We start from the raw sequence: 22758 nt of genomic DNA, 5'->3' as shown, positions 1-22758 counted from the left end.
TGATAATGCATGATGCCACAAGGCCAGGAGTGTGATGTAATGATTTGAGGAATACTGTGGTGAGTTCCAATTGATGTGCTGGCCTCCAACTTGCCAGATCTGAACCCAACAGAACATGTCTTTGATGTCATTGAATGTGGCGTCAGAGCTCATCGTCCTCCTCCCCAGAATTTACAGGAATTGGATTACTTGTTTGTGCATACGTGGTGCGAACTCCCTTCAGCGACCTATCATGGCCTCATTGCTTCAATGCCACTATGCCGTCACCACTGATCTGTGCCAAAGGTGGATGTACCAGCTGTTAGGTAGGTGTTCATGATGTTCTGGCTGATCAGTGTATATTAGTAGAGGGTGAGTCTGAAAGTTCTTTAAAACTTTGGAATGACATAGAGGTATATTGAGATAACTTACAGAATCAGTAGATGTGTCATTTTGTAGCAAACAACCTTAGGTTTGATTCACATAGTGCAACAGTACCCTGTTCTGCTATCGGGAGCGCCAGCATAGTGCACAGTTAAAATGGACAACTGTTCAGCATAAATTTCACACCGAACATGCTAATGAACATCGAAGCAGGCCTACACTTTATCTGACCTCAAAAATCGAATCTACAATGCCATTGCACAAGTTATGCCCGATTTGCTGGCAATGATTGTGAGAAGAAACTGATTACCGGTGGGATATTTGTGGCCTCACAAATGGTAGTCACACTGGACCAAAATGACACTTGACACTTTTTTGTGAAATTTGAGGTTGTCTGCTATAACATAATACACTCCTGGAAATTGAAATAAGAACACCGTGAATTCATTGTCCCAGGAAGGGGAAACTTTATTGACACATTCCTGGGGTCACATACATCACATGATCACACTGACAGAACCACAGGCACATAGACACAGGCAACAGAGCATGCACAATGTCGGCACTAGTACAGTGTATATCCACCTTTCGCAGCAATGCAGGCTGCTATTCTCAGATGGAGACGACCGTAGAGATGCTGGATGTAGTCCTGTGGAACGGCTTGCCATGCCATTTCCACCTGGCGCCTCAGTTGGACCAGCGTTCGTGCTGGACGTGCAGACCGCGTGAGACGACGCTTCATCCAGTCCCAAACATGCTCAATGGGGGACAGATCCGGAGATCTTGCTGGCCAGGGTAGTTGACTTACACCTTCTAGAGCACGTTGGGTGGCACGGGATACATGCGGACGTGCATTGTCCTGTTGGAACAGCAAGTTCCCTTGCCGGTCTAGGAATGGTAGAACGATGGGTTCGATGACGGTTTGGATGTACCGTGCACTATTCAGTGTCCCCTCGACGATCACCAGTGGTGTACGGCCAGTGTAGGAGATCGCTCCCCACACCATGATGCCGGGTGTTGGCCCTGTGTGCCTCAGTCGTATGCAGTCCTGATTGTGGCGCTCACCTGCACGGCGCCAAACACGCATACGACCATCATTGGCACCAAGGCAGAAGCGACTCTCATCGCTGAAGACGACACGTCTCCATTCGTCCCTCCATTCACACCTGTCGCGACACCACTGGAGGCGGGCTGCACGATGTTGGGGCGTGAGCGGAAGACGGCCTAACGGTGTGCGGGACCGTAGCCCAGCTTCATGCAGACGGTTGCGAATGGTCCTCGCCGATACCCCAGGAGCAACAGTGTCCCTAATTTGCTGGGAAGTGGCGGTGCGGTCCCCTACGGCACTGCGTAGGATCCTACGGTCTTGGCGTGCATCCGTGCGTCGCTGCGGTCCGGTCCCAGGTCGATGGGCATGTGCACCTTCCGCCGACCACTGGCGACAACATCGATGTACTGTGGAGACCTCACGCCCCACGTGTTGAGCAATTCGGCGGTACGTCCACCCGGCCTCCCGCATGCCCACTATACGCCCTCGCTCAAAGTCCGTCAACTGCACATACGGTTCACGTCCACGCTGTCGCGGCATGCTACCAGTGTTAAAGACTGCGATGGAGCTCCGTATGCCACGGCAAACTGGCTGACACTGACGGCGGCGGTGCACAAATGCTGCGCAGCTAGCGCCATTCGACGGCCAACACCGCGGTTCCTGGTGTGTCCGCTGTGCCGTGCGTGTGATCATTGCTTGTACAGCCCTCTCGCAGTGTCCGGAGCAAGTATGGTGGGTCTGATACACCGGTGTCAATGTGTTCTTTTTTCCATTTCCAGGAGTGTACATCTATGGATTTTGTAAGTTATTTCAATAAATTTCTTTATCACCCCAAAGTCCTTTTTGACTCACCCTGTATAAATATCAAAACAAAACTATCAAACCTTTTTTTCCCCAATGACTCCAGTGCTACCTGTGAGTGATGGTTTTTGGTTTGTTTATATATGTATTACTGCATAATTGTATTTTAAAGTAACCTGTTAAAAGATTTCTATAAGCACATCATCAGATCTTCAATACATCTTTTTTAGTTAAATGCAGTGACTAAATAGAAAACAAGTTACAATAATGGAAATTCCTGGGTGGGCAGTATGTGAAATAAGGGAGTGGCAACTGTTCACCTATAGTGGATCAATGTCTGGAGCACAAAGACACATAACAGGAAACAGCATTCACATTAGATTTTGAGTTCTTGCTCTTTAGTACACACATTCACACACATGACTACACAGACACTCAAATGCACACTCCCGTCACCACTGTGAGTTTCACTGTGAGCTGGTCTGAATCTTGTTTCCCGATACATATCTCTGTGTTCCATGCATCGGTCTGCTATATGTGAGTGGTTGGCTCCAGGCTTATTTTACAGAATATACGTTGTGACAATGTATAACATACAGTTTTTATCCTTTTGATCATCAAAATATATGTGATGGCAAATTCTGCCAATTCAGCAGAAGGAATTGTTACAAAGAACTTATGGCAATGACACACTGCCAGAAGATGGCACATACATCTGTCATTGTATTCTATAACTATCAAACAGTGTGCATACAGGGCTGGGAGCAGCAGGTATATTCAATGACATTTCTACTATTGCACTGTATAACTACCATTTACAATAAAGTAATAAAATATGTTAATATTTAATTAACGGTTGCTGGAAGCACGGAAACATTCACAATATTCATAACTACTGTGGATCAAGGTTCAAACTCAATGAGCCATATTTTAAATTTCTAACATTATGGAACAAGAAACTGCAGAACAAAAAAAGGAGGTGTTACTGATGCACATAACTGTGTAAGAAAGAGTGAAAATCAGAGAGTTGTAACTATCACATGATTTACAGAGCTTTCAGTGACGGATTTAATAACAGTTTACAACAATGGGCATTAATGGAAGAACTGAAATCAACAACAGAAAACTAAGAACTTATGAGAGAGAGATCAGTTGCTATAATTGGTGCAAACGAAAGCTTTAACGGCTTTACTACACTTATCATCTTCTTGGGCACAGTCAAAACGCAATCTACCCATAGCTTCTAGTCTTTAATATGCATTCCATGAGTGAACAATGCATGCAACATTTCCATGAACACATAAGTAAGTAATACGTTTTTGTTAGTGTGGCTGTCTTCCACAGTAGGTATTATAAATTAATTATTACTGGTTTTTTCGTCTTAAGCTTAAGAGGAAAAAACCAGTAATAATTAAATTATGCAAGTGTATGATTGCTTCCTCAACAGCTGGATCTAAATCAAAACTCTGAAAATCCCTGTGACTGTGGGAACTTCCCATTGTACCAATTATTATAGCTTCTTCCTGTTCCATCTGCATGTGGAATGCAGGAAGAATAACACTTTAAATGCCTCAGTGTGTGCTCTAATTAGTGTAAATTTGTCCTTGCGATCTGTAGAGAATTGTAGTACATTCCTACATTTTGGTTTTTTTACCCTACAAAGCAACCAACCATTCTTAGATTGAACATTTAAAGCTGGTTCGTGACACTTTATAATTAGACTTTCTCACAATAGTTTGTGTCTACCTTCAAGTGTCTGCCAAATCAGTTAGTTTCAGTTTTGTTGGCATCTCTGTGACACGCTCCCAAGGGACAAACAAATCTCTGACCATTTGTGCTATTATTTTTTGTACATGTTGAATATCCCCTGTTAGTCCTATTTGGGTCCCATGAACAATATTCTACGATGGGCTGTGCAAGTGTGTTGCAACCTATTTTGCAGACTGATTGCACCTCCCCAGTATTCTACTACTGAACCAAAGTCTCCACCTGCTTTACATGTGACTGGAGCAAGGAGCAAAATCCAGTATGCAGTATGGCATGTAAATTTAAATTTATAAGTCATCCAGAAAGTGATTGTTTCAAATAGCTGTCCCACAACCATTACCCTGTTACAACATTTGCCACATTCTACCTCGGATCACGCCAGGTGCCAATACAGTGTGAACATCTATGTTTCTTACATGCCTTGAAAATTTGTGACAAAGCCCCACCAAGCACTATTATTGAGAACACAATTCTTATCATGAAAGAAAGCATTTTTATTTGTTCAAGTTGATGGTCAAATAATATGATCCTGTCCTAATACTGTACTAAATGAAACATGTATTAGGAAACTGCATAATATTTGATGGTGGAAGGTTAAATTTTGTATATGGTCAAACCTTTCTGATCCTATGATTAAAAGAAAAAAAAAAATTATTGGACACACACTTCACTTTGAACAATTTGATGATAGTTTTTCAGAAATTTCACAATATTGTTACCAATTATTTAGGTTAAAAAAATAACTGTTGGCACATTGCATGTTCACAGATGGGCCATAAAACAGCAGAGAATTTGTCATATATCCCACACAGGGATCATGATTATAAGAGAGATTAGTATGCATGAGGAGATATACAGACAGCAACATTCTTTTGCTCAATGCATGAATGGCCTAGGATAGGGAATGTCTAATACTGGTACAACATATACATTGCACTGTGCTTTGCAGACTATAGATGTACATGTAGATTTGCAGACTACATATGTACATGTAGAACACTGAATGCTCCGTGACAAAAACTGAACAGAGTTCTGGATAAAACTGCCATTGGCGAAATGGTCCAGAGTACATAAAAAAACTGGAAATTATCTGTTGCTGTATCAGACTGAAGACTGATTTGATGCAGTCCTCTACACTAGTCTGTTCTGTGTGTAATTATCTGCCTAACTACTGCAACCTAAACCCACATGAACCTATTTATTCTATTTGGGCCTTTGTCTCCCTTTACTATTTTTAGTCCTCACAGTTACTTCCATTATCAAATTGACTACTCTTTGATGCCTCGGAATGTGTCCCATAACCAGTCCCTTCCTTTAGTTACACTAATCCAAAAATTATTATTTTTTCTTCTATTCAATTCTGAGTAAGAGAAGTTTGTTAACATCGAATATAGATTTAAGTGTTACAAAGTCTTGGTTGGTTGGTTGCTTGAATGATTAAAAGGATCAAACTACTAACTACGTCATCAGTTCATTTTTCTTTGAACAGACATTGACTATAGATAAGAAAGAGCCTACTGAATTCCCAAGATCTACGAAAGGTCAACAAAGGCAAGATAATGGACAAAAAGAAGAAAGAGATCAGAGGAAGAAAGACAGGCATGATGCCCCATGTAGGGAGCAGCCGGACGCCGCCAAAAGCAAAGTGCAATGAGGGGACGTACAGCCCCCAGTCCCACCACTTACCAAAGGTACCTCACTCAGAAACTGCCTATGAAAGAACAGCAACACAGACAGAGCAAAAGAAACACAGAGAGACAAAACATGAACAAGTCTTAACAGACCAAGTGAGGGAGGGGAAGAAGAGTAAAAGAGCAGGTAGGGTGAGAACCAAGCTCGACCACCATGCCCAGACAGCCACAGCCCAGTCCGGGCAGAGGAGACAACAGTATTTTCCGCCACCCCTCAATGGGCCAACAAGGTTAAGTGGCCCTTCCTTACAGAGAAAGGTAAAAGGCCCCTCACAAATAAAACGTAAAACTGATTCAACTGCTGAGGCATTGTCTCCTGAAACCAGCAGTCACGAGTCAGGGAGATTAAGAGTCCACTGCAGGGCGGCTAGGTCGGAACAGTTCAGCACAATGTGGACCACCACCAAACAGAAACCATAACAGCAGTGAGGGTTCTCACAATGGAGGAGATGACCAAAAGTCAGCCAAGTATGGCTGATGTGGAGCCGGCAAAGAATGGTAGAATCTTTGCGAGAGGCTTGCAGAGTCGGTTTACTGGTAGCCAGTTTAGCCAGGCTATCAGCGAGTTCATTCCCCGGGATTCTGACGTGGTCCGGAGTCCAGACAAGGGTCACCGAGCATCCACGGCGTACAAGGATGTACAGGGAATCCTAGATAGCAATGACCAAAGGATGGTGATGGTAATACTGGTTGAGAGCTTGCAAACTGCTCAAGAAGTTGCTGCAAATGAGAAAGGACTCACTGGTGTAGGAACGGATATGTTCAAGAGTCTGAGAGATAGCTACCAACTCCGCAGTGAAAACACTACCGCCATCCAGCAAGGAGTGAAATTCAGTATGTTGTGTGAGTATAAGCAAAGCCCTTGCAACCAGTAACCATCATGCCATCAGCTTCAGACCGCACAAAGGATGGAGAAAAATTGGTGGATGAGGCCCATGGGAGGAAATGAGATTTTCAGGCCTTGTGATATGTCAAGATGAAACTGTGACCGAGAGATACACCAGGGGTGTGCACATGAGTGGGCTGAGAGGAGAGGCAGAAAAAGAAACAACTAGAGTTTAAAGGGGAGGGACTGGATGTGTACTGCAATCATAATTCCTGATCTGGGCCGCCATTGTGGGAGATGGATTTCTGTGTTTGGAAAGAGAAGGCAGTAGTTCGGATGCTTAGTGGAGCTGCGAACATGGGTAGCTTAATTGACAAGCTGTTGTTAGTGCCCAATCCGCAATAATAGACCCCAGCCTCCATGAGTAAGCTGTTCACAGGGCTAGTTTGAAAGACTCCTGTTGCAAGTCGGACCCTGCAGTGGTGTATCGGATCCAGTGTCTGCAATGCTGAGGGTGATGCTGAACCTATGCCAGACTTCCATAATCAAGATGGGATTTTATCAGGGCCTTGTAAAGTGGCAGAAGGGTAGTGCGATCAGCCCCCATGCTGGTGTTACTCACGAAGTGAAGTGTTTTAAGATGCAGCCAGCACTTTCACTTAAACTGGTGAACATGAGGAATCCACATCAACTGGAAATCAAAGATCAGTCCTAAAAAGCAATAAGTCACCACCACATTGAGTAGGTGGTCGTCAAGGTAAAGTTCTGGTTGTGGGTGAATGGTACAACATCCGCAGAAGTGCATGACGTGGTGGCCAGAACCTGAAAGCCATGGGTGGGGGGCCATGACTGCACCTTTCATGTGGAGCCTTGCAGTTGACACTCAGTGACACCCACACTAGAGGAGCAATAGTAGAGGCAAAAATTGTCAGCATACAAGGAGGTTGATACTGAGGACTCCACAGCTGCTGTTAGATCATTGATGGCTATTACAAAGAGAGGGACATACAGTACAGAGACCTGTGAAACCTCATTCTCTTGGATATGGGGGTACTGTGGGAAGTACCAACTTGAACCCTGAAACTATGGTGTGACAGGAAGTTCTGGATAAAAATTGGGAGCAGACCCTGGAGACTCCATTCGTGTAAGGCAGCAAGGATGTGGCGTTGCCATACTGTGTCATAAGCCTCACACAGATCTAAGAAGACAGCTATAAGATGTCGACGTCAGGCAAAAGCTGTTCAGATGGCAGACTCCAGGTAAACCAGATTATCAGTAGTGGAATGGTCTTGGTGAAAACCACCCTGAGATGGAGGCAGAAGTCCTCAAGACTCAAGAGGCCAAAACATCCACCTGCTCACCATGCATTCAAGCAACTTACTGAGAACATTGGTGAGACAAACTGGAGGATAACTGCCCATCTCTAGAGGGTGCTTGCCCAGTTTCAGTACTGGGATGATCATGCTTTCTTGCCATTGTGATGGAAACTTGTCCTCACTCCAGATGTGGTTAAAGATGGCAAGGGTATGATGTTGGTAGTCCACTGATAGGTGCTTGATCACTTGGCTATGAATGTGGTCCAGCGCTAGGGCTGTATCAGGCCAGGGAGCTACGACACTGACAAATTCCCACTCGCTGAATGGAGCATTATATGGTTCCAGGTGGCAGAGGTTTCAGCAGCAAAATGTTTGGTGACAGACTCTGGGTCAATGTAGACAGTGCTTTTGAAGGTATTACCAGATACACCTGTAGATGTCTGGTATCTGTAGAGATGTCTGATCTTTGCCAAAAATCTATGAAGGGGAGGTGCGTGGTCTGAGAATTCTTGTTTCTGTTGGCACAGAGGCGTTTAAAGACAATAAGGTGCTCCATCGATGGGTGCTGCTTATGTCACTAGAGAGCTGGCCTACAATCTTTAATGGCCTCTGCAATTTCTGATGACCATCAATGTACTGCCTTTCGTTGGGGCAGGCCCAAAAAATAGGAGATCATGAAATCAGATGTCGAAAGAATGGCTGTAGTTGTAATCTGGACTGTCTCACTCATTTATATCTCCATACGGCAGGGAGCCAAGGGCGACAGCACAGGCGAAAGCACCCCGGTCAATATGGGCAGGTGTCCATGGGAGAGACGCTGAGGGAGAGACAGAAAGATCGGGAACTGGTCATTACCATACAGATTATCAAGGACCCCCCCCCCAGTGGATGGATGGGAGAAGACAAGGGATGCAGATGGAAAGATTAGTGCCTGTGAAAGTTCCATGCGCCATAATGTAGTTTGTGGGGGTACTATTATTCGAGAGGCGAAAGTCAAGTTATGCCAGAAAGCTTTCGAGGTCTTTACCATGGCCAGTGATTGTGGTTCTACCCCTAAAAGTGTCAAGGGCATTGAAATCACCCAAGATCTGGAAAGGTGGGGTGAGCTGTGGAATCAATGCAGACAATATGTTCTGAGACCCTTCACCCTCGGGAGAGAGGTAAACATTGTAGATGGTGATACCCTGAAATGCTTTTACCCGAACAGCCTGCTCGGAGGTCTTCTCTGAAAGTGTTCATATGGAAGTGAAACATGGATGAAAAATAGTTTAGATAAGAAGAGAAAAGAAGCTTTTGAAATGTGTTGCTACGGAAGAATTCTGAAGATTAGTTGGGTAGATCATGTAACTAATGAGGAGATACTGAGTAGAACTGGGGAGAAAAGAAATTTGTGGCACAACTTGACTAGAAGAAGGGATACGTTGACAGGATACATGCTGAGACATCAAGGGATCACCAAATTAGTGTTGGAGTGAGGTGTGGGAGGTAAAAATCATAGAGGGAGATCAAGAGATGAATACAGTAAGCAGATTCAAAAAGATGTAGGTCGGAGTAGTTATTCAGAGATAGAGAGATTTGTGCAGGACAGAGCAGCATTGAGAGCTGCATCAAACCAGTCTTCGGACTGAAGACCACAACAACATTCAATTCAGCACAACTTCAATAGTTATTCCATCTGCTGGATAAATTCTACTCTCTGATTCCACTCACTGGGTTTGACCAATGATGTCATACAAGAGGCAAGGTTGCTACATAGAGGCAATCTTTGAAAGCAGCTGACGATATAAATATATGATAAAATCACAATTACAGTTCATGTGATTTTTTACTTAGCCACAAATTACATCGAAATAAATTACAGATACCAGAAAAAAACAAGAACAAAACAAAAGAGAAATATATCTATTTGTGTGTGAAACAAAATATTGTCATAATTTATCAGAGTAAGAAAAGCACAGAGACTCTTTAAAGTCCATTAAAGGACAGTGCATGGTGAAATGTTAATATTATACAACAATGCTAATTTATAACAACAGTTATTGAATCTAATGGGGTTACCTCGGGAAAGTGGGTGTTTTCGGTAGGGAGAAACTAGAAAGTAACACAACAATAGGAAAATAAAATAAACAATAATGTACATGAAACAGTAGCATGAAATGTGGAGAATCAGACGCAAAAATCCTAAAATAAGACGATACATGAACAATGAAAATTCACAAAAAGTAACAAATATTGCAATTGATAAATAGACTTGACCTATATAAATAAATTCTAGTTACCAATTCCAATACTAGTTACTTTTAACAGTATTTCAGACAGCAATTACAAGTGCAGGAAACCTACTGTATTTCAGAGCACACACTTCCTGCAAAAAATGATGTAAATAAGCGATAACTAGAATTGACGTCTTATATAGCTTAATTCTACTTACTGATTCCAATATTTATCATTTTTTTGCAGTAGTTTAGAGAGGAATTACAAATGCAGAAATCCTATCCCATAACAGTGTGCACACCTGCTGAAAAATGTTCTAAATAATGAAGCGTAAATTGTTGGAGTCCGTAACTAGACCTATACATCAGGTCAGTTCTAGTTACTGATTCCAAGCACTCAATGGTTCAAAATTTTGGACATGTTTGGAGTAAGTGTGTGAAGTCAGTTTTAGTAGGATTTCTAGAGTTCTTATTGGTGTCTGAACTACTGCAAAAAACAACAAATATTGTATGTATTGATTCCAAGATCCTTTCTTTTTCATAGTAGTGAAGACAGTGATACCAAATGTAGAAATCTTATAACACTATTGTGCACACATTTGTTGCAAAAATGGTTTAAATAACGGACAGTGGAATCATTAACCGGAATTAATCTATATAGGTAAATTATAGTTACTGATTCCAATATTTGTTACCTTTTTGCAGTAGTTTAGAGTTACAAAAGAAGAATTCCTATTACATTTCAGTGCCCACACCTTTTAGAAAAAGAAAACATTATAAAACTTCCTGGCAGATTAAAACTGTGTGCCAGACCGAGACTCTAAATCAGAACCTTTGCCTTTCGCGGGCAAGTGCTCTACCGACTGAGCTACCCAAGCACGACTCACGACCCGTCCTCCTTACAGCTTTACTTCTGCCAGTATCTCGTCTCCTACCTTCCAAACTTTACAGAAGCTCTCCTGCTAACCTTGCAGAACTATCACTCCTGAAAGAAAGGATATTGCGGAGACATGGCTTAGCCACAGCCTGGGGGATGTTTCCAGAATGAGATTTTCACTCTGCAGCAGAGTGTGCACTGATATGAAACTTCCTGGCAGATTAAAACTGTGTGCCGGACCGAGACTCGAACTCGGGACCTTTGCCTTTTGCGGGCAAGTGCTCTAATGACTGAGCTACCCAAGCACGACTCACGCCCCGTCCTCCTCACAGCTTTACCTCTGCCAGTATCTCGTCTCCTACCTTCCAAACTTTACAGAAGCACTCCTGCTAACCTTACAGAACTAGCACTCTGCCAGGAAGTTTCATATCAGCGCACACTCCACTGCAGACTGAAAATCTCATTCTGGAAACATCTCCCAGGCTGTGGCTAAGCCATGTCTCCACAATATCCTTTCTTTCAGGAGTGCTAGGTCTGCAGGGTTCGCAGGAGAGCTTCTGTAAAGTTTGGATGGTAGGAGACGAGATACTGGCAGAAGTAAAGCTGTGAGGAGAACGGGGTGTGTGTCGTGCTTCGGTAGCTCAGTCAGTGGAGCACTTGCCCCTGCAAGGCAAAGGTCTCGATTTAGAGTCTCGGTCCAGCACACTGTTTTAATCTGCCAGGAAGTTTCATATCAGCACACACTCTGCTGCAGAGTGAAAATCTCATTCTGAAAAACACTATAAATAATATAACCATGGAATGGTTGGAATCGGTAACTAGAACTGACCTATATAGCTTAACTCTAATTACCGATTCCAGTACTTGTTACTTTTTGTGAATTTCCATTTCTTGTGTAGTGGCTTTTCTTTCAGGATTCCAGTATCAGTTTTCTCACATTTCATGCTACTGTTCTTTTTATGTTTCTTATGTGTTATTATTTATTTAATTTTCCCATTGCTGTGCTACATTTTAGTTTCTCTCCAGTTAAAAGTCCCCACTTTCCCACAGTAGCCCCTTTAGATTCAACAGTTATTATAAAAAATTAACGCTATTTCGCAATATTACGACTTCACCATGTGATATACTATACTGGATGTAGAGGTTCTCTGTACTTTTCTTACTCACATTTATTATTATGATGATTTATTTCAGACATGTATACTTCTCTTTTTACGTTCAGGTTTTTTTTTTTACCTTAAATTCTTTTCAATATAATTTGTGGACAAGTAATTAATCAGATGACTTCTGATTGTAATTTTATTGTATGCTACTTTGTTTCCGAACATGATGAGTTGCTTTCAAACCTTACCTCTGTGTAGCATCTTTGCCTTAGATATGACGTCATTGCTCAAAGCCGAAGAGTGGAATTGGATACTACAACTGACCTCAATGTACCTATCTACTATTCAGCATTATTGTATAGCACCACATTCAAGTGTTCCTATTCTTTTCTTGTGTGTACTTTATATCATCCATGTTTCATATCCATATAAAAGTACACACCATAAAAATACAAACAGAAAAGGATTACTAACATTTAGATTTATATTCAGTGTTAAAGAATTTCTCTTTTTCAGATGAGCTTTTATTGCTGTTGCCAGTATGCATTTTATATTTCCTCAACTTTGGCTACCATCAGTTATTTTGCTGCAAAAACAGCAGAACTCTGATTTAATTCTACTACATTCCATTATTCTTATTTTGCTCTAGTTCCTAATGATTTTATGTCCACCTTTCAAGACACTGTCCATTCAGTTTAAATGCTGTTCCAGGTCTTCTGCAGCCTCTGACAGGGTTACAATGTAGTCGACAGACTTCGAGGTTTTTATTTCTTCTCCCTGAACTGAAATTCCTTTTCCAAATATCTCCTTGGTTTCCTTTACTGCTTGCTCAATGTAAAGGTTGATTAACATAGGGGTAGGCTACCATGCTGTCTGACTCCTTTCTCAACCACTGTTTCCTTTTTGTGTTTCCTGGCTCTCATCACTGCAATCTGGTTTTCATACAAGTCATAAATAACATTTCACTCTCTCTATTTTATTTCTGCTGCCCTCAGAATTTCAAAGTGTGCACTCCAGTGAACACTGTCACAAGGTGTCTCAATCTACTAATGTTATCAAGATAGGTTTGCCTTTTTTGCAAATTATCTTCTAAGATAAATCAAAGGGTCATTATTGCCATGTATGTTCCTATATTTCTTCCCCAGCATTAACTTTGCCCAGTTTTTCATTGGTGTCAGTATTTTGCACCCACAAATTATTAATCTGATGGTTTGGTAATATCCACAACTGTCGGCACGTGATTTGTTTTGAATAAAAATTATTACATTCTTCTTGAAGTCTGAGAGTATTTTACTTGTCTCATATATCTTATATACTAGGTGAAATAATTTAGTCATGGCCAGCTCTCCATAAGATATCAGTAATTCCGAGGGAGTGTCATGCATTCTGGGGGAGGGGGGGGGGGGGCAGTCTTGACTTTGGTCCTTCAGTGCTCTGTTGAATTCTTCTCACAGTATCCTATCTTCATCTTCTCTTGCTATAATATTATCTTGAAGTGTGCTTTCCTGGAGAAGACACACTATACATTCCCTCCTCCTGTCAGTTTTATCTGTTTTGCTCACTATTGGCTTGTTACCTGAATCTTAATATTCATACAGATGCTCCCATTGTCTCCAACAACTCTTTAATTTTCCCCATGGGTGGCATCTTTCTTCTTCCTAGTTATGAATGCTTCCTCAGCCTTGTATTTGTCATCTAGTCAATCCTGCTTCATCATTTTGCACTTCTTGTGCCTTTACCATTTTGCACTTCTTGTGCTGCTTCATTTTTATATTTTCTCTTTTTGTCATATAAATTCAATATATCAGGTGTTATCCAAGGACTTCTATTGTGTATTGCCTTTGAACCTGGTTGATTCTGTATTACCTTCATTATTTCATTCTCCAAAGCTACCCATTCATCTTCCATTGTACTCCTTTCCTTTGCTTTTTAGTCAATTGTTGCCTAATACCACACTTTGAAACTCAACAACAATCTCTGGTTCTTTCCATTTATACAGTTCTCACCTCATTAATTTGCTCTCTTCTGCAATTATAATCAATAATTTATGGTTAGAGTCAAACACCCTTCTCGCCCCAAAAAACTGCTGCTGAACAACTATTACCTCTTTTCCAAATGGAATATTTAGTGCAGAACATTCAATTTTGAAATGATGGATGCAGTAAAAGCTCCATTCACTGACTCATTTGGTCACTTGGCAGTTAGCAAATAGAACAGAGGTATAGAGAAAGGCATTCATCATTAAATGTTTGAATGCGAGTTGTAAGTATGTTTGAAAGGTGTCCAGTTGTTCCAAAGTTATCAAACAAATTTTATGGATTGCCCATTATTTTTATATTCCACAAGATGATGTGCTCATTACTTTGTGGATGATTCATTATTTGCAACTTTCCAGATAGAAATCCACTAACTGGCAGAATGCTTTGCTTAACAATAAAAAGTACATTTAATGATGCCAATACCAAACATATACTCACAGTTATGACAAGAGCATCACCACTGGTGTGGAGGCAGCATACGTGAGTCACTCCTCTCACTGCAAGTTCTCTGATTTGAGGGCCACTGCCAGCACCACGACTATCATTATGTGATGTTTTGCAAGCTTCTGGTTGCCAACACCATAGATGACTCCCATCTCCAGCCAAAACATGACTGCCAACACCACACGATACACGAATAGTGCCAGGGAGACAGGAAGTAACATATTCTAGCTGCCCCATGCGTTTCTCATTGCTTCGTACTTCTACAAGAAGGCCTGGTTCAAGAGCTATGACCAATTTCATGTGCGTACCACCTGTTGGATACTAAACACTTACTTAATGTCCTCATTAATTTCATTATTAGACATAGATAATGATACTTATCAAGTTTAAAAGTAATAATAATTGCTACGAGGAAGTTGAATTTTAAAGTAATTTTTATTTGGTTATTTAAATGTAAGAAAATGCCAAGATTTTTATGACAATTTAATCAAGGGAATACAAGCACAACTCTACTTCGTGCAACTTAAATGCTCACTATCACTTTTTTTACTTTCAAATACTTTCTTGTATCCATCAGAAATGTTTTATTTCAATGTTATGGGACAGAAACTGCATCTACATTCCTTACCTTTACGAAGTACAATCAATACAGAGTTGTATGCCATAAATAAATAAACAATAATGAAATAACTTACTGTATAGGCATATAGAAGTATATATTACAGATTAAAGTGCTGACAAGAAAAAAGGATAGAGGTTAGTTAATATCATCAAGGCAACTTATCAAAACAACATAAAATTATTAACCCAGTCGGTAGATAGAAATTTGAATTACAAATACACATTCGGTGTCTTAACCACCAAGCGCCCCCCCCCCCCCCCCCACGCCTCCCTGCTGGTACTGTCAATACATGGTTAAGACATTAGGCATGGTCCTACAAACCACTGCCGTACTTGATATTAATTGTAGAATTACAGCAAGTTATTCTTTGAGCTACAGAACTGTGAGAGAAATTTTGTTGACTATACCTTCATAAATAAATATGACTTGTACCATTTGAGAATAGTCATGAAATTTGTACATAGATCCCCGTCACAGTTCACTGTATAAACATACATTCTATGAACTGCAAGCAAAATATGAACACATTTTATGACATGCTGTTGGTTGCATATGAGTTCTCTCTCCTGGACCCTCCTTTCTCTCTGCATTGGAGAGATGTAGCAGACAGAAATAATCATGAGCAATTTAATCTGACACACCTACCTTTTACGTGTAACATCATCTTTCACGCTGGTGATGGGGGCAATGTGTCATGGCACATATGAGGATGTTGGCATCAACATCTTATATCTTTTTGAGTGTAAACTCATACACTTACTGGTAGCTTCTGCTGTTTCCATATAGTGTGGAAGCATTGTCCGCTGATGGCAAAGTGTTATTTTTTGAGTTAGGCATGGGGCCACTTTAGACAGTTTGTCTTGTACCAATGATGGGTAAAGGTGTCATGTCAACTGGACATGAGGTACTGTGGCTTACGTGTTGTTATAAAAATGTTAAGTTAGTAGCAATGAGATAATTAGTAAAAAATCAGCTACAAGCTTCTAACTATTCATTCTGTTGAGAGATGCAATTGGAAATCCATGTGTGAGGGTTTCCGGACTGATTTTCAGTTCGTTCATGTGAGGAACAGTGACTATTAGGAACTTATTATAGTATCTTTCAGGTTAATAAATCATCTATAAAAACACAAATAATGCAAGCAATAGGTAACCACTCACCGTATAGCTCAGTAACCTAAAGGGACAAGAAGAAGACTGAAAATCTTTCTGAGCTATCAATATCCTCCATCCCTTGCAGATTATATTGTCACAGTGCTGGGACCAGGGCAGGACGACACCGGAAGTTCGGCAACATTTTCAGTCTTGTTCTTGTTGCTGAAAACACTGAGCTACACAGAGAATCATTAACTTTACTCATAGAATTATTATCACTGCAGCATCAGGTAAATGATACCAGCTAGGAAAACGTAGCAATGCATGTGTACACTGATCAACCAGAACATCTAATAGCCAGTATGCCCACCTTTGGCACGAACAACAGTGGTGACGCATAGAGACATGGAAGCAATGAGACCTTAGTAGGTCGCTGGAGGAAGGTGGCATCACATCTACACACAGGTCAGATAATTCCATGGAGGGGGGGCTATGAGCTCTGACACCATGTTTGGTCACATCCCAGATGTGTTTGATCAGGTTCAGACTGGGTGAGTTGGGGGGACAGCACATCAATTGGAAATCGCCGCTGAGTTCCTCGAATCACTACATCACACTCCTGGCCGTGTGACATAGCACATTATCTTGTTGAAAAATGCCACTGCTATTGAGAAACATGGTTGTCATGAAGGGATGTATGTGATATGCAACCTATATACGATACTCCTCGGCCCTCACAATGCCTTGCGAGAGCCCCACTGAACATGTTGATATCCATGTAAATGTTTCTCCGAGCATAATGGAGCCACCGCCAGCTTTTTTCTGTCCTGCAGTACAGGTGTCAAGGAGCTGCACCCCTGGAAGACAAAGGATTCACACCCTCCCAATAGCATGAAGAAGAAGATATCAGGATTTATCAGACCAGCCAATGCTCTGCCACTGTGCCAATGTCTAGTGCTGATGGTAACATGCCCGTTTCAGTCACAGTTGCCAACATCATGGTGTGAACAGTGGCACACGCATGGGTCATCAGCTGCAGAGCCCTATTGTTACGAGTGTTCAGTGCACTGCGTGTTCAGACAGACCTGTACACTACCCAGCATTACAATCTGATGTTAGTCTGCTACAGTTCGCCACCTGTCCTGTTTTACCCGTCCGCTTAGCCTACAATGCCCAACACCAGTAACAAGGGTTGGCCATGCAACCCTACAGTGTCTGGACATGGTTTCGCCTTGGTTTTGTCACATGTTGAAGACACTGCAGCACTCCTTGAACACCCAACATGTCGTGCAATTTCTGAAATGCTTGTGCCAAGCCTCCGGGCCATCATAATCTGCCCTCAATCAAATTCTGATAGATTGTGTGCCTTTCCCATTCTACACACAGATAGCATGCTTACTGATAATACATGCACTGTGCATGTGTCTGCCTAGCAGTCATTCCTCGGCAGGTGACATTGGTATCACTTGGATGTGATTATATCAATAGTAGGTCGGTGGTCATACAGTTCTGGCTGATCAGTGTATGTTTCTTTTGCTCTATTCCAATATTTGTTTTGTGAACCTTGGGATAACACTTAGAGGGCAATGATACTGTGCTTTCTTGAGTTGGACTCTGTTTTTGGACTAGAATGAGTGTTCATATTTCACTGACTGTTTCTCATTTGAATTTAAAATATAGCGAGAACAAACTTTAGGCTGCTATGTATGCTTTAAGATGGTTCTTTATTTTTATTATTCTCTTCTCTTTCATTTCATGTCAAGTTTCATTTGTAACTGTTTCTTAGTTATTTCTCTTCACATCTTATTATTTGCTTCAATATCTTTGCTGGCAACCTTTTAAGCAGTAGCGCTCTTCTATATGTACTCAGATGGTGTTATGTTTTCTAACTTTGTTTGAAACAGAACGAAACACATATGATGTAAACTAGGTAAAGTAGAAGAAGCAAAAAGCAGTTCCTGTGTGTGTATGTGTGTTGAGAGGAGCATAAAGGCAAAAGAGTGGTAGCTCAAAAGCTATGACTCTGTGCAGCTGTTGTAACCGCGACTGGAACTGTCGCGAGGTTGCCGAGAACGAAAGCATGGCGGGACCAAACGGGAGCAGCCCGCGAATAAACAAAACGAACAGGGAAGGATGGACATGAACAACAACGGACGACCGAGCAAGCCCTAACGAACAACAACACGCAAATAGCAATGGGGTCACAAGAGAAACCTCACGAATCCACACTGTCCACTCGTACAGGGAAACAAAGTAATGTAAACACACTGACTGTAGGCGAGATGTCGATAGACTAACGCGAATATCAGACTGCCTGCTGAGCAAGAGGCAGGCGCTTAAATATATGATAGAGTACACCACTATTGGTCACTGGGATCACGTGCTCCACCATGGCGCCCTCACATTATACGCGGGCCAGGAGCGCGCACACAGCCGTGGCTTATGGCTCGACGGTTGGAGAGACCTTTAGTGGTAATTGAGGTCCATGCCATCTGGCGCAGATTCAAAACCCGCGGCGCTCTGTACCAGAGCAGCGACATCATGCTTCGATCAGCTGCTGCTGTAATTTTCATTTATCAAAAAATATTTAATTTCAAAATAAGGAACACAAAATATCAGTTATCTGCACTGGTAATAAATAGCTTAAAATGGAAAAATAGACGGGTTTGTGCAGTTGACAGAATTCATATCCTACAAGATAAAATTCTACATCTCGTAAAGCTTGCCGTCTAACATCATTTTCACAGCACTATACAGTCTCAAGAATGTGTGTCCTCTGGAAACTGTTGAAAGAACACACTATAGCATATCTTCATTTATAATGTCTTTTATACACAAACATTTATTTTAAGGGTACAACAATAATATTCTGATTTATTATAAGCAGACTCAAAATTAAAAGCAGAAAATGAATGCTGCAAATACTTGTGAAAAAGGAATATTATCTATTTATCATCTGCTGGAAAAGGAACAACTAACTGAAGCAAAGCTAACATACACAAAGAATTAAGAATACACTACAGTAGGGAGACACTAAAATTCTCTACAATTCTCTCATAATGATGAAGAAAAAGGAACAAAACACACACACACACACACACACACACACACACACACACACACGGGTGCACATGCGACATGCAGGGTACAGAGAAAAATTACGAAGTAACAATGAACTAACAGACCAGATACTGTAATCAGATTAGTACTATCAAGACAGGTTACAGATGGTTGATAAACCACCAATAGGGGCTTTTTTAATAGAAAAAAGAAAATAAACACACAGAAACAGAAAAGAAATACAGAGGGCAAGTGAAAATGAAAGGAAAGAAAAGCGACATTAACGGTGAATGGAAAAATAGTTTTATAAGCAAAGCAAGCTTGAGAAAAAGAGGAAAACTTTTCTCACTTCATGCATGTAGCTGTAGGTTTCATGAAACATGCATGTACATCCACTAAAATGAACCTTCTAGCCACAATCTAAATACAGCCCTGTATGGTATAACTTTTAAGCTGTTCAGCAAAAATCTCTAATGTCTCGACAGGTTCCTTCGACCCTGGTCGTAATGTAAAATTTGTGATATGCAATATTTGAATGGGTTGGCTTGATCTACACATTGCAAAAATCGAATTGCTAATATCAGCTTAAAAAAAAACCACCAGAGAAATGCATCAATGACACTTATGAGACAGACCTGGTGTACATTGTTCTTTTTTCTTCTCTTAAATAAATAAAATAAATGGAAATGCACCACAAAGGAGTTATCCAAGTGGGATGGAAATGATTACAACCTCAGAAAAACTGGATGATTTATTCAAGAGAAAGAACTTCACAAACCGTGCAAATCAAAAATGCACTAGCTCACCTCTAGCCCTAATGCAAGCAGTTATTCAGCTTGGCATTGACTGAAAGAGTTCTTGAATGTCCTCCTGAGGGTTATCATGCCAGATTCTGTCCAATTGGCATGTTAGATCACCAAATTCCAAGTTATTTGGAGGACCCTGTTCACAATGCTCAAAATGTTCTCAACTGGGCAGAGATCTGGCAACCTTGCTGGCCAAGGTAGGGTTTGGCAAGCACGACAACTAGCAGTAGAAAGTTTCCCTTGTGTGGGTGGTCATTATCTTGCTGAAACGTAAGTCCAAGATTGCTTGCCATGAAGGGCAACAAAATGAGGCATAGAATATTATTGACATACTGCTGCACTGTAAGGGCACCGTGAATGACAACCAAAGGGGTCCTGCTATGAAATGAAATGACATCCTTGACCTTAACTCCTGGGTGTCAGACCATGTAGCAGGCGACCAATGTCCGGGGTGTCTCCAGGCATGTCTTCAGCCTGGAATCTCGTTGACTGGAGTAGGATTGTCCACAGTGATGAGTCCTGCTTTGAAATGAGTCCTGATGACCAGTGAAGGCGTGTCTGGAGATGCCCCTCAAGAGGGCATCCAACAGCTCTATTAATCAATGCCAAGCGAAATAACTGCTTGCGTAAGGGTCAGAGGTATACCAATGAATTATTGACTTGCTCAGTTTGTGAAGCTCTTTCATTTGAATCAATCATCCACTTTTTCTGTAATTGGAATAATTTGTTTGCATGTACATTTACATATTGTAAAAACAGTTTCTTTGTGTGTACTGACATAAAATCCTATTAACTACCAATCAAAATTTATATGCACCTGTCCTAGACAAATATGAACTGTTTTGGATATCAAAGGAGACTCTACAGTGGGGGTGAAATGGATACCTGTTTGGCCACACAGCAGACGTCCGGCCATTCTATAAGCTGAATTAAGTGGATATTTAGCTGAACATTAACCAGGAGCTTAACATTTAGGTATTTAGGCCTGAGTGATTTCTTGGAGATCAGGTGCAGACGAACGTATGGATTTGGTTAAATTCAGGAATTGTCGTTCATGAGTGAAGCAAGCAAATGACACACTGATCGATTGACTTGATTATTTGATTTGTTGCAAATTATGATCATTTTCCTCTGTTGTTATTTGACATTACCACTGGAAATAATTTTTTAATCAGCAACACAAATGAGGAAAAATGTCGTTTGGGGATATTCTTATATAAACAGTGACAATAATAAGTTTCCTGTTTATTTGTCGTTCCGAGTTCAGATTTCTTGTGGCGAAGAAGAAAAGAAAAGCAAGTATGTACCAAAGCCTTAGCTTATCTTTTATTCTATTACACTGATAAAGAAGGTGTTTGTCCATGGATTCAATGGTTAATATCATTAAGCAGGTAGCTATTTACTGAATACTCAGTTTAACTGAACTTTTTGGAATGTGCAAATGATTTTTTGAACTGTACTTTTAAAACATAATTTAAATGAATAAAAATATGTACCGTACCTTGAACTCAACAAAATATTTTTTTTTTTATCTAACAGGTACTTCAACTATGAAAATCATTTGAAAGTGAAACAACCAGATAAATTCTGAGCAGTTAATAAAGGTACAATGAGCAATTATCTGTCATAAAAAGGACTGGATTTAAAAGATTGCCTGAACAAGGTCTACCACACTATACGATCCAAAGTTGTATATGTTGTTTTTACTTCAAAGACTGGTTTGATGCAGCTCTCAATGCTACTCTATCCTGAGCAAGCCTCTTCATCTCCGTGTAACTACTATAACTTACATCCTTCTGAATCTGTTAACTGCATTCATGTCTTTGTCCCCTAGTACAATTTTTACTCCCACACTTCCTCCAGCACTAAATTGGTGATCCCCTGAGGTCTCAGAAAGTCGTATCAACCGATCCCTTCTTCCAGTCAGGTTGTAACACAAATTTCTATTACCATCAATTCTATTCAATACCTCCTCATATACCTGATCTACCCATCTAATCTTCATTATTCTTCTGTAGCTTTTATTCTCTTCTTGTCAAAACTGTTTATTGTACATGTTTCACTTCCATGCAATTTCTTCAAAATTGCTTTTCGTGCCATCACCAGTATACATTTTATATCTTCTCTATTTCTGCCACCATCAGTTATTTTGCTGTTCAATTGGCAAAACTCATCTACTACTATTAATGTTTCATTTCCCTATCTAATGCCCTCAGCATCACCTTATTTAATTCAGTTACATTATGTTATCTCTGTTTTGCTTTTGTTGATGTTCATCTTATATCCTCCTTTAAGACACTGTCCGTTCTGTTCAACTGCTCTTCCAAGTCCTTTGCTGTCTCTGATAGAATTATGTCATTGACAAACCTTAGAGTTTTTATTTTCCTCCCTTGAACTTTAATTCTTATGCCAAATTTTTCTTTTGTTTCCTTTACTGCTTGTTCAACACACGAGGTCTGTTCAAAAAATTCTGGAACATTCATAATTTTGCGCCAATGGTTTGTTGGAGTGAAATGCAGTTGGCATCCCTGCACATGCCTGTGTTTAATGTGTAACTGCTGGAAGTTTCATCATTGTATGTCTGTTGCTTATTGTTCAGTGCTGTATTGAGTAGAACATTGTGTCACACAGTTTGCAAATTTTGAGATGGCAGAGTTAGAGGAGAAATGTGTCTGCGTTAAATTTTGC

At 40.9% G+C, this 22758-nt stretch overlaps 1 protein-coding gene across 3 annotated transcripts in view; it reads right to left on the bottom strand.

Moving 5' to 3' along the window:
* LOC126253513 (uncharacterized) overlaps positions 1-22758 on the bottom strand; it is a 56636-nt gene that overhangs the window by 19321 nt on the left and 14557 nt on the right. For all 3 annotated transcript variants that reach the window (XM_049954887.1, XM_049954886.1, XM_049954885.1), the window contains exon 5: positions 14483-14799. In XM_049954887.1, the coding sequence (XP_049810844.1) occupies positions 14483-14799 (317 nt within the window). The remainder of the gene's footprint in view (positions 1-14482; positions 14800-22758) is intronic.

Source organism: Schistocerca nitens, chromosome 4, assembly GCF_023898315.1.
Source record: "Schistocerca nitens isolate TAMUIC-IGC-003100 chromosome 4, iqSchNite1.1, whole genome shotgun sequence".
Taxonomy (NCBI): Eukaryota; Metazoa; Arthropoda; class Insecta; order Orthoptera; family Acrididae; genus Schistocerca; species Schistocerca nitens.
This window is presented reverse-complemented; position numbering and strand designations above follow the sequence as displayed.